Source organism: Acinonyx jubatus, chromosome B4 (assembly GCF_027475565.1).
Source record: "Acinonyx jubatus isolate Ajub_Pintada_27869175 chromosome B4, VMU_Ajub_asm_v1.0, whole genome shotgun sequence".
In the NCBI taxonomy this organism is placed as follows: domain Eukaryota; kingdom Metazoa; phylum Chordata; class Mammalia; order Carnivora; family Felidae; genus Acinonyx; species Acinonyx jubatus.
This window is the reverse complement of record NC_069387.1, coordinates 135,153,334-135,163,727: the sequence shown is the minus strand read 5'-3', so window position 1 is coordinate 135,163,727 and position 10,394 is coordinate 135,153,334. Positions and strand designations below refer to the sequence as shown.

Here is a 10,394-nt window from a genome sequence, read left to right as displayed (position 1 = left end):
ACCCAGTCTGTGCCACCTCTCCCTCCTCCCCACGGCCCAGGGACTGGATTCCTCTCAGCTCCCGTGGCCGCGGCCACCCTGATGGACCCTCAGCCGCTTTGGCTTCTCCTAACCCTTGCCTGCCGTTAGGCTTCTTCTCACAGTTTCTGCCTCCTGCCTTCCCGGCTTTGGAACCCGCTGGTGGACCCGTGCTGGTCTCAGCATCCGTACCCCCAGAGGAAGATCTGGCGGTCTCAGTGGACCCCATCCATCAGCCACTGCTGATGAAGGCCAGCGGGGAGACCGCCGCCTCTCAGGAGTGTTGTCTCCCTCACAGCTGACAGGTTAGCGTGCCTGCTTTAACCCAGCCCTGCTCGGAGAAATTTCTCCTTTCCGTGATGGGAAAACCATGACTTGTTTTGCACATTCCCCAGAGGGAAGTGGTCTTGCTACCTGGCTCAGAAGAGAGAACTGAGTCATCTGAGCCGGGAAGCAGGAGTAGGAGGGTCCCTGCGGCACCCCCACAAGTGGACTCGGTGCCCCTCTTCTGTTTCCGGAAGCCTCTTCGGCCCACCTACCGCGGTGCCCTCAGGGAAAGCAGGGAAGGAGCCTTGAAAGTAGCCATTTACGCATCAGCCCATTTTACAGATGAGGAAGCTGAGCCCCAGCGAGAAGGAGATGGCTGCTGGAGGACACAGGAGTTGATGGCCGCTGCCCCTGTGGGGCCCAGTTCAGGTTCAAGCACCTCGGAGTCAGCGAACCCCAAACACCATCTAGTGACTGCACGCCTGGCCCGTCTCTCGGGACCCCTCCAGCTCACGGGAGGCGATCAGGGGGGTGCTGCTTCCCCCATCTTCCGGATGTTCCAGGGGTTCTGACACCCGTTTTCCTAACCCTCACCCCCTCCACTCTGATGGAAAATCAGTCCCCTGCCCCCACCCTCTAGAGAAACAATCCGGCCCCTCCGCCCAACACGGACTCAAGCATTCATTCATCTGTCTTGTCCCTCATTCATTTGGAACTCAAAACCTTGGGAAGATTTTATTGACAGTTTTCCCGCAGGTTGGGCCAACACACCCTGTTCCGCTGTGGGTGGGGTCAGGGCACCGGCTGCCCGCACGCCCCCTGGGCAAGGCCAGTGGGGAGAAGGCCTCCCGCCCAGGAGCGGGCCCGGGCTCAGTCCTGCAGCTAGCTGGAATACACCTCAGCCCTGTCCAGCGGCGGCCCCCGGTTCCCAGACGCGTACGCGGGCTCCGAGGTCCCCAGGGACTTGGGGACGGCCTCCTGCGTGATCTGGGAGTCGTGTGTCGTTTCCCTGTCAGAACCGCCCGTGTCCCTGACCAAGCAGAGGAAGAGAGTAAGGGTTAGGGGCACAGAGCAAGCCTAAAGCCCTGCAGCTGCTCAGGGACCTTTCTCCTTAGACGCTGCCCTCGGCCAGAGACCAGTCTTTCCAGAGCCCTCACTGCGTGCCAGGGCCCCGGGATAAGGGAAGGGGCACCCCCTTTGGAACTGCGGGAACAGATGATTTACAGATCTTGCCATGAGCTGGACGCTTGGAGGCTGCCGTCCCAAATCCCCAAAGAGCTAAGATTGTGGAAGACAGGCCACAGGAAAGAATGACCAGACAGAACGGACAGGAAGGCTTCCTGGAGGAGGGGACAGGTCGTAGATCCCGAAGGAGGGGGCTGAGAAAGGCATTCCAGGCACGCGACAGGAAGGGCTGGGGTAACAGTGGGCAGTCTGGTGTCGCTGGGGCTGGGATGGGGGTAGAGGAGGGATAAATGGGAGAGCCAGGCTAACGTCAGGGAACAGGACCTTTGCCAGATTAACGTGCTGCCCACAAGGAGGGAGGGACATACCCGTGTCCCCAGGGCTCCCAAGTCTGACCAGACAGACCAGTCTCCTAGTGACTAATCTCATCTGTTATTTGTGTTTTTAAGGACTTAAATGGCAGAGGGCAACCTGATTTGCAAGTTCATTGTCCCCTTCCCCATCCCCCACCCAGCCCACAGGGCTTTTCCCACCTGGCTGGTCTCTGTATCCCCTTAATTTCACCTTCTCCAAGGGGACTTCCCATCTGTCCTCAGCACTGGGGCAGGCACCCTCTCCCCCTTCAGAGCCTCCCTGTCTCTGAGCAGCACTCTGCATAGGACCTGACGACTCATCCCCGTACAGACTCGGCTCCTCCTGCCCCTTCCTCCAGGAAGCCCTCCCTGGCAGGGATCCAGCCAGGACCTTCCTCCCCTTCCTCTAGATTCCCACAGCACCTGCTGGTGCCTTGATTCCCCCCCTGCGCCATCGTCCCAGGACGAGTGGATTGTGGGCACACCTGACTTCCCACCAGGCAGCCCTGTGAGCTGCGACGGACCCCCCACGGGAGACCTCAAGTCCTTGTCCAACATCAGAGCTGTTGGTAGCTTCAGAAGCCCAGGGCTCTGAGCTCAACTCTGTTTTAACTGGCTGTTGTGACCTTGGGCCTCAGTTTCCCCATCTTACAGCAAGTAGGTGAACTGAACTACGACAACAAAGCTAATATTTACTGAGTGTCCAGGTGCTGCCCTGAAAACTCTAGGGATTATGTCACTTAACCTTCAAGACTCCACAAAGAGGATAGTATTTATTCGTATCCCCGTCGCCCGGATGAGGAAATTGAGGCACAGAAGGAGAGGTGTCAGAGCCGGAACCTGCCCGCAAAGCCCGGGTACCGAGCCCCTCCCTACCCAGCTGAATGATTTGACCTCGGACACCCCAGGACACAGCTCCCCTCTCACCAGCCCCCGGCCCCGCCCCCACCCCGGGGTGGAAGGCAGCTCCATGGCCTTCTGGGCTCTCCCCTGCCTCGGGGGGGGGGGGGGGGGGACGCTCGAGGAGGAGCGTGCCTGGTGTGCACCCCGAGTCGCACCCTCCAGCCCGTGGCTACTCACAGGAGGCTGAGGACGATGGCACCAGCAAAAGCGACGAGCAGGAAGAAGGGCAGGGAGCCCAGGATGGACGTGATGACGATCATGCCCCCGCTCCGCCGGCCCGGCCACGTGTCGATCGCGGAGTAGGGGGTGGCTAATGGGACACGGGCCCACTTACTCCCCAGACACTGCACCCCTCAGCCTTCTCCCAGGGACACACAGGGGACCCCCCCCCCAACCCCCAGGCCCGGCAGCCACAGATCTCAGGATGAAGCAGGGACCCGGGTCGGTGTCTGTCCCCACCCCCAGGTCTGAGGCACAATTATCTTGCTTGTTCCACACCCACGTCCCAACTACCTCGCGTGTCTCGTCTCTTCCTCTCTTAACTGTCTTTCCGCATAATTTTATTTTTAAAAAATGTTTACTTAATTTTGAGACAGAGAGAGAGCCAGAGGGAGAGGGGCAGAGGATCCCAAGCAGGCTCCAGGCTGTCAGCACAGAGCCCGATGCAGGGCTTGAACTCACGAACTGTGAGATCATGGCCTGAGCCAAAGTCCGAGGCTTTAACTGACTGAGCCACCCAGGTGTCCCTGGCCTTTTGCATAATTTTAAATTACAACCTAACTCAACGCGTCTGGTGAAATGGATGGGCTACGGATTATCCGCAATTAAAGACGAGGCCTGGGGCACCCGGGTGGCTCAGTGGGTTAAGCATCCGACTTCGGCCCAGGTCATGAGCTCGCGGTTGGTGGGTTCAAGCCCCGCGTCGGGCTCTGTGCTCAGAGCCTGGAGCCTGCTCTGGATTCTGTGCCTGCCTCTCCTCTGCTCACTCTTGCTTTCTCTCAAAACCCTCTCAAAAATAAATTTTAAAAAATTAAAAAACATTTTTTTAAAGATGAGGCAAAGGGCCCTGGTCTAACAGAACCCCTCCACCCCTCTACCAAAGTCACCTTTAGAACTCAGTGAACAACTTACAGGTCCTACAGTGAACTAGCTGCTTTCTGGTCATTGTCCCATATAGACCCACGAGATGCCCATTCTACAGATCACTTTCTGCAGCTCAGGGAGATTGAGTTCCTGTCCCAGGGCACTCGGACTCTAGACTCGAGTTTACGTGCCGGTCTGCCTAATCCCACAGGGCACAGTCTTCCCACAAACTGACCTCGGGCCCTGCCCAAAAAGAACCGGGCCTGGTGCTTTTGCCTGGATAATTCAAAGGAATCCGGCTGGGGAGGCAGACCAAGAGTTTTTCCTCCCACTTCTGAGATGTGGGAACTGAGGTTCTGAAGGGTTCACACAGCAGTGAGGGGCAGAGGCTGGGCTTGAACTCGGGACTCTTGGTCCCAAGGCAGCACTGTTACGGGGGGGGGGGGGGGGGGGGGGCGGGGCACCCCAGCCACATGCACACACGCCCTGTCCACACCCGTCACTAGCCATGTGACTTCAAGCTACCTTTCAGAGCTACTGCATGGCCCGTCAGCTTACCGTGGGGTTGGACTCAACATGGGGTGGGGGGGTCAGGATGGAATGCAGGACAAACGCCACACCCACCTCAGTTACGCCAGCAAAACCCGCTACAACACCTCAGACAAGGGAGGGGGCAAATGTCAGGTAAACCATTTTAAGATGCACCTCTGGGGCCCCTGGGTGGCTCGGTCGGTTAAGCGTCCGACTTTAGCTCAGGTCATGATCTCATGCTTTGTGAGTTCGAGCCCCGGCTCTGTGCTGACAGCTCGGAGCCTGGAGCCTGCTTCGGATTCTGTCTCCCTCTCTCTCTGCCCCTCCCTCCCACCCCACACACATGCACGCACTCTCTCTCTCTCTCTCTCTCTCTCTCTCTCTCTCAAAAAAATAAATAAATATTAAAAAACATTTTTTTTAAAGATGCACTTTCCTCATCAACCCAACAGCCTGCCCTGCATCTGGGGAGACTTTTCCCCATGACAGGCTGAGTCTGCTTTCCCGGGTTCCCCTGAGGGTTGCCCCGCAGCCCTCCCCCCCCGCCCCCCCCCCACTTACGACGGTTGGTGCGGATGGGGTCGGACCATAGGGTCTGGTCCTGTACTAAGCCCGCGGACATGTTGACGAGGATGTACTTGAACCTGCAAGGAGACGGAGGAAAGGGCGACTTCTATTCATCCTGTGCGCCCCGGCCACCGGCAGGTGGGAGGGGTTGGGAGGACAGGTTTGGGGGACAGACGGGGTACTTCTAGGAGATGGAAATCTAGGCGGCCACAGGGTGGGCTCTGGGCGACAGGACAGTGCTGGATTTGGCATCGGCACCGTTGCCCCATATTCCTGCCCCTGGACTCTTTCCAGGAAGCCTCCGGGAAGGGACCAATGGCCCTCCGGTCAGCTCTCCCTCTGGGAGCCCCGCCCCCACCATTTCTCTATTATCTATACGAGGCCTGTAGCATACTGGCTGAGCATTAACCCATTTGTCCTGGTGGTATTTTTGCCTTCCACTATTCCCAGCTTGGTCCTTGGCACACAAAAGAGACTTTAAAAAAGAAAAAAAAAAAGGAATAATATTCATTCCCAACTCAACCTTCCTGGGACAGGGCTATATTTTTATGTAGAAAACCCCAATCAAGTGTTTCTAATCATAAAGGAGGATCAGCACAAAATACCAAGAGCCCACTGACGGTCTCATACATGGTCAGTTTAAAACAGCGGATATTCTGAGAACCAAAAAATCAACAGCCTCTAGTTTAACACTTAAAAAAAAAAAGGGGGGGCGCCTGGGGGGGCTCAGTCGGTTGAGCGTCCGACTTCGGCTCAGGTCATGATCTCACGGTCCGTGAGTTCGAGCCCCGCGTCGGACTCTGTACTGACAGCTCAGAGCCTGGACCCTGTTTCGGATTCTGGTCTCCCTCTCTCTCTGCCCCTCCCCCTCTCACACTGTCTCTGTGTGTCTCTCTCTCTCTCAAAAATAAACAAATGTGAAAAAAAAAAGATTTAAAAAATAATAAAAGAATTTCAAGATGACAAAGGCAGAGGATTAAGCCAAGCAGGGGTCCTTCTGAGTGCATGGGGCCCTGGCATGGTCACACGCCCTGAAGCAGGCCCCTTCGTGAGCCCTGGGCCAGTCCTGGTACAAGAAACGCGGCCCTTCTGGGCCCTTCTGGCCCTTCAGGGCTGGGGCATGACGGTCACTCACCCACAGCTGCCCACACCCACCTGTACTCCGTGGCCGCCGACAGGGGCGGGTTGCAGAGGCCGTGGAAGTTGGGGTCTGAAAGGCAGGTGCCGTTGGCGCCCACCTTGACGAGGTAGGCGTCCAGGATTTCCGAGGCCCGGGCCACATCCCCGATGGCATCCAAGCTGGGCAGGTCACCACAGGGGATCAGGTCAAAGGCCGCTGCCTTATAGGGGCCTGTCCTTCCCCCCTCTGTCTGCTGGAAGGTGGAGCTCAGCGGGGTCTTGGCATCCTGCACGGAGGCGTTCCTGGAGCTGGCTGCAGAGACAGGGTCGGGAGTGAGATTCCTGGCCACCTCAGCTCAAAGGCACTCACTCAGCCATTCACCCAATACCCGAGGACAACCTCCCTGAGCCAGCGCTATGCTGGGCCCTGCGTCCCAGGCCGAGGCAGGTTCAGCCCTGCTTCGAGGGCTCCCTGTGCAACGGAGGGGGCAGACGGGATCACCTCTCGGCTTCGGGCGCCGTGCCCGGCTCCCGGCTCTCACCCACCTCCTCTTCCTACAGACCCTCCCGCCCCAACAGACTTCCACCATTTTCCCCCGAGAGCCCTGGATCTTCCGTAAAATGAGAAAGGAGGGTGCTACGGTACAGGGGAAACAGCATGCAGGCAGACAGACCTGCGTTGGGTCCTAGGTCCCTTCCTTACTTGCTGGGTGATTTTGGACAACCCCTCGTACCTCTCTGGGCCCTGGTCTGTAAAATGGGAGAGAACCCCCCTGCCGTGGGCACAGATCGGGCGCAGGGAGACAGGTGGGAAGTGTCGGCTGAAAGAATGAAATGATGGCCCTGAACGGGCTGCCAGAAATGTCAGAGGTCGTCACTGGGTTCTTTCTCTCAGAAGCCCAGGATCGCCCCAGTGAGCAGGCGAGGCCGGGCCAGAGCACGTGGGTCCAAGTGCATGGTTTCCCTTGCAAACCCCAGCCAGGCACCACCTCGGGGAGCCTGGGGAAGGGCCGGGGCTTGAGACACCACAGTGATCCGGGCTCCCTTTCCAGCCTGGGGGCTCCCACGAGTGACTCCACCTCTGTGAGCCTTGATTCCTTGCTCTGTGATGGGCATCCTAGCAGCTGTCCTGCTGGCCGGTTGTCAATATTAGCTCTAAGGTGTGGGAAGCACTGAGCACGATGCAGGTGCTCAGTGACTGGTGCTGCCTTTATTTCTCCGCTAGACTGGACGCTTCTCGGGGACGAGTCCATACATGTGGCCTCAGCTCCCCGCCCAGGGCTGGCACGGAGCCCCCAGGGCTGCCTGTCAGCGAGGTACACGGGGGTAGTCGCGTTCCGGTGCTAAAGCACCCCACTCCCCTTGTCCTTTCCTCCTCCCTGCAGACAGGTCAAAGCCCCTTTCAGTGCGGCCCGCGGGAAGAAGGCCTTTACCTGAGTCGACCAGGACATAGAGGTACACCTCAAAAGTGCCATCGAGGGCCGCGGAGCTGTCAAACACGCAGAGAGGCTTTTCCAAGGCCACCGTGGTGAGGGTCGGGTTGTTGGTGGCAAAGGTCACACTGGCCAGCTGGGGCTGGAGGTTCACACCTAGAGGAGGCAATGAGGACAGGAGCTGACCCCCAGCAGACGAGCCCACACCCCTGGGCACACTCTGCCCCCCACCCCATGTCTGCACAGGGTTCCTGACACCCAGAGTGTGCCGGGCACTGGGGTTCGCCCTCCCCGAGGGCCATTTCAGGAACTTGTCTCAGACACAGGCGGCACCCCTGCCCCCACAACCCCCCCTCCCACCCCCTGAAGCCAAGCGGTCCAGCCCCCTGCTGCCCTCTCTCTTCGGTTGCCAAGAACCCCACTGCCTCTCCTAAGCATCTCTTCACGCAGTCAGCCCAGTCCAGTGGCTCCACTCTCTTCACGTGGACCCTTCCCCCATTCTCTGCTCTCTAACATGCAAACCTGACCCTGTCACTCTCCTCCTGGGCCCCTTCTGTGGCTCCCCACTGCGTTGGAAGGGACTCCAACACAGTCCAGCCCCTCTGAAGGGGCATCAAAGTCCTGAGGTTCTGGGCTTTGCTTCCTTGGGCCTGCGGCCTCACCCCAAAGCACGCCCCCCACCCACCCCCCACCCCATGCTCCAGCCACGCTGATGGACAGTGGTCGGGAGGTTCCCAGGATAGACCATACTGTCTCCCTCCTTGAACTTGCGGGGGCTGCCCCTTCCCCTGCAATGCCCCTCCATCCCCGCCAGTCCAGGCCTCTCCAGGGTCTAGTCCCGCCCCTTCTCTGCTCTCCCGCAGCCCCCTGTGCGTCTGTCTCTCACAGCACCCATCACAGGGATCTGTGATCCCTGAGCCCTGGAATCCCACCTGAGGAAGCTTATTAGTTAGTGTGGTCTATTGTTAGCAACACCCGAATCCCCAGAGGATCCACAGGGCTTGGCACAGAGCAGGCAGGCGTGCCCGTTCCTGGAGTGAACACGCGAAGCTCCCCGTTCCCAATGCTCCTTTGCATCCAGGTTCCTCTGAGGACTGTGGGAGGGTCAGGGCCCAGGTCACAGCTGCCCGCCCTCCCGAGGCACGGCCCCTTCTCCCCTTCCCCGCTCACCCGAGCCGAGGCGCAGGCAGCCGAGGGCCAGCAGGGCCCAGAGCGGAAGCATGGCCTTGAACCAGCCGCGGGGAGCGCGGGGCGCGCGGTCCAGCGGGCACCGCGCCTCTCAGGGTCCGCGCACCTGGCGGCCTGGGCCCTCCCTCGGCGCGCCCCGCCCCCGCCCGCGCCGGCCAATCCCCGGCCTCCTCGCTGGCTATTTGCATACGCCCCGCCCCGTCTACCCAGAACTCTGGTTCCCCGGGGCACACGCCCGCCCCGCGTCTCCACCGAAGCGCCTACTGTGTGCAAGGAGCTGGGCGGCGCTCTCACAGCGTCTCTTCCCTAATGAGACCTCTGCGGGCAAGACGTCCCCTCTTTGAGCCGCGGCTTCCACCCTGTGAAATGGGCCTCTAATTCCTACAGCTGTTTACAGAGACCCTACTAGGTGCCAGATACTCTCTCGGCTCTTGTGAAGATTAAACAGGCTAATGAGAAAAAGCGCTGTCATAGAGACCACGAGGTCCGGGCCTGTGAGCTCTCCAGAGACCCCGGTGTGACCCTTGGGACTCTCCAGGCCGCACACACACTCTTCCAGCGTCAGGAATCTCCAAGAGTGTCTTACATACTATATTTTACATATAAGAAATAAATCAACAAGTGGGGGGGGGGGACTAAATTTGGAAACTTAACAGAAAGTAAGGAATCCGGGTATAGCATGAACGACATAACCCTGTGCAGAAAACTACTGAGAAACTTCACGAGGCCTGTCTGACTGTGCTCCCTTGTAGAGAGCACTGAGAAGGCAGAGAGAGCTGTAGCCAAGGCCTGGACCGCAGGAGTGAAGCAGGGGTGGGGAGGGCAGAGCGGTTCTGCAGCGACTTGGGTATACCCCAGAACTGGTGTCAGGACCCAGGTCCTCAATGCAGCACCAGGGAGATTTGGGGGGCCGGGGGGGGGGGGGGGGCGGGGGGAGGAGAACTCAGGGAGTTTTGAATTGGTAGTGTTGCCAAGATAAAAATAGCAACTCCCTAGCTCTGTCTGCTCAAAGGGCCTAGCCACAGTCACTTAGCACTCTGGGTCCTGCAAAAGCCTTCCCCAGTAAAAGGCACTGGGCCCCCTGGGAGAGATGGTAACTTCCGGGCTGGGACAGAGAATGTCAGGAGGAGCCTAGAAACTAAAGTACTGGAAAACGATGGGACTATGTCCAAGGTGCAGGCCCAGAAGGGGCTTGAAGGGGCGCCCAGCGGCCAGATGGAAAGTTTGCACACAAAATAAATAATGAAAGTAACAAATCTGGCCCCTTGGGTGAAACATGAATCCGCGGGCCAATACTGGCACTTTAAAAAATGTTATAAAACAGGGGAGCCTAGGTGGCTCAGTCATTTGAGCATCTGACTCTTGGCTTCGGCTCAGGTCATCATCTGTGGTTTGTGGGTTCGAGCCCTGCATTGGGCTCTGTGCTGACAGTGTGGAGCCTGCTTGGGTTTGTCTGTCTCCCTCTCTCTCGGCCCCTCTCTTCTGCTCTCTCTCTCTTTCTCTCTCGAACTCGGAATAAATAAATCTTTAAAAAACTTAAAAAGTAAAAACAAAACAAAACAAAACATGTATGGGGTGCCTGGGTGGCTCAGTCGGTTGAACGTCCAACTTTGGCTCAGGTCATGATCTCGCAGTCCGTGAGTTCGAGCCCCGTGTTGGGCTCTGTGCTGACAGCTCAGAGCCTGGAGCCCACTTCAGTTTCTATGTCTCCCCCTCTCTCTGCCCCTCCCCTGCTCATGCTCTGTCT

At 58.4% G+C, this 10,394-nt stretch overlaps 1 protein-coding gene across 2 annotated transcripts; it reads right to left on the bottom strand.

Moving 5' to 3' along the window:
- Window positions 1-989: 989 nt before the first annotated feature.
- Window positions 990-8,785, bottom strand: UPK3A (uroplakin 3A). Of its 2 annotated transcripts, XM_053199507.1 has the most exons (7): window positions 8,630-8,785; window positions 7,460-7,615; window positions 6,761-6,847; window positions 6,063-6,339; window positions 4,902-4,984; window positions 2,904-3,036; window positions 990-1,315 (listed from the first exon to the last, which is right to left on the bottom strand). In XM_053199507.1, exons 1-7 carry the CDS (start codon window positions 8,679-8,681, stop codon window positions 1,168-1,170), a joined length of 936 nt encoding a protein of 311 aa, XP_053055482.1. In that variant the 5' UTR covers window positions 8,682-8,785; the 3' UTR covers window positions 990-1,167. The 2 variants fall into 2 exon arrangements, with proteins under 2 accessions (XP_053055482.1, XP_026926285.1); XM_027070484.2 differs by lacking the exon at window positions 6,761-6,847 and having other exon boundaries at window positions 8,630-8,783.
- Between the last annotated feature and the right edge of the window lie 1,609 nt (window positions 8,786-10,394).

Excerpts from the sequence above, each read along its gene's own strand:
- UPK3A (XM_053199507.1), bottom strand. The coding sequence starts at position 8,681 with ATGCTTCCGCTCTGGGCCCTGCTGGCCCTCGGCTGCCTGCGCCTCGGC. Across the intron at positions 6,340-6,760 it reads ACAGACCAGGGCCCAGAGAG|CCAGCTCCAGGAACGCCTCC; the intron begins GTACGAGGGGTT and ends CTGTCTCTGCAG. Across the intron at positions 3,037-4,901 it reads CCCCATCCGCACCAACCGTC|CCACCCCCTACTCCGCGATC; the intron begins GTAAGTGGGGGG and ends GTGTCCCATTAG.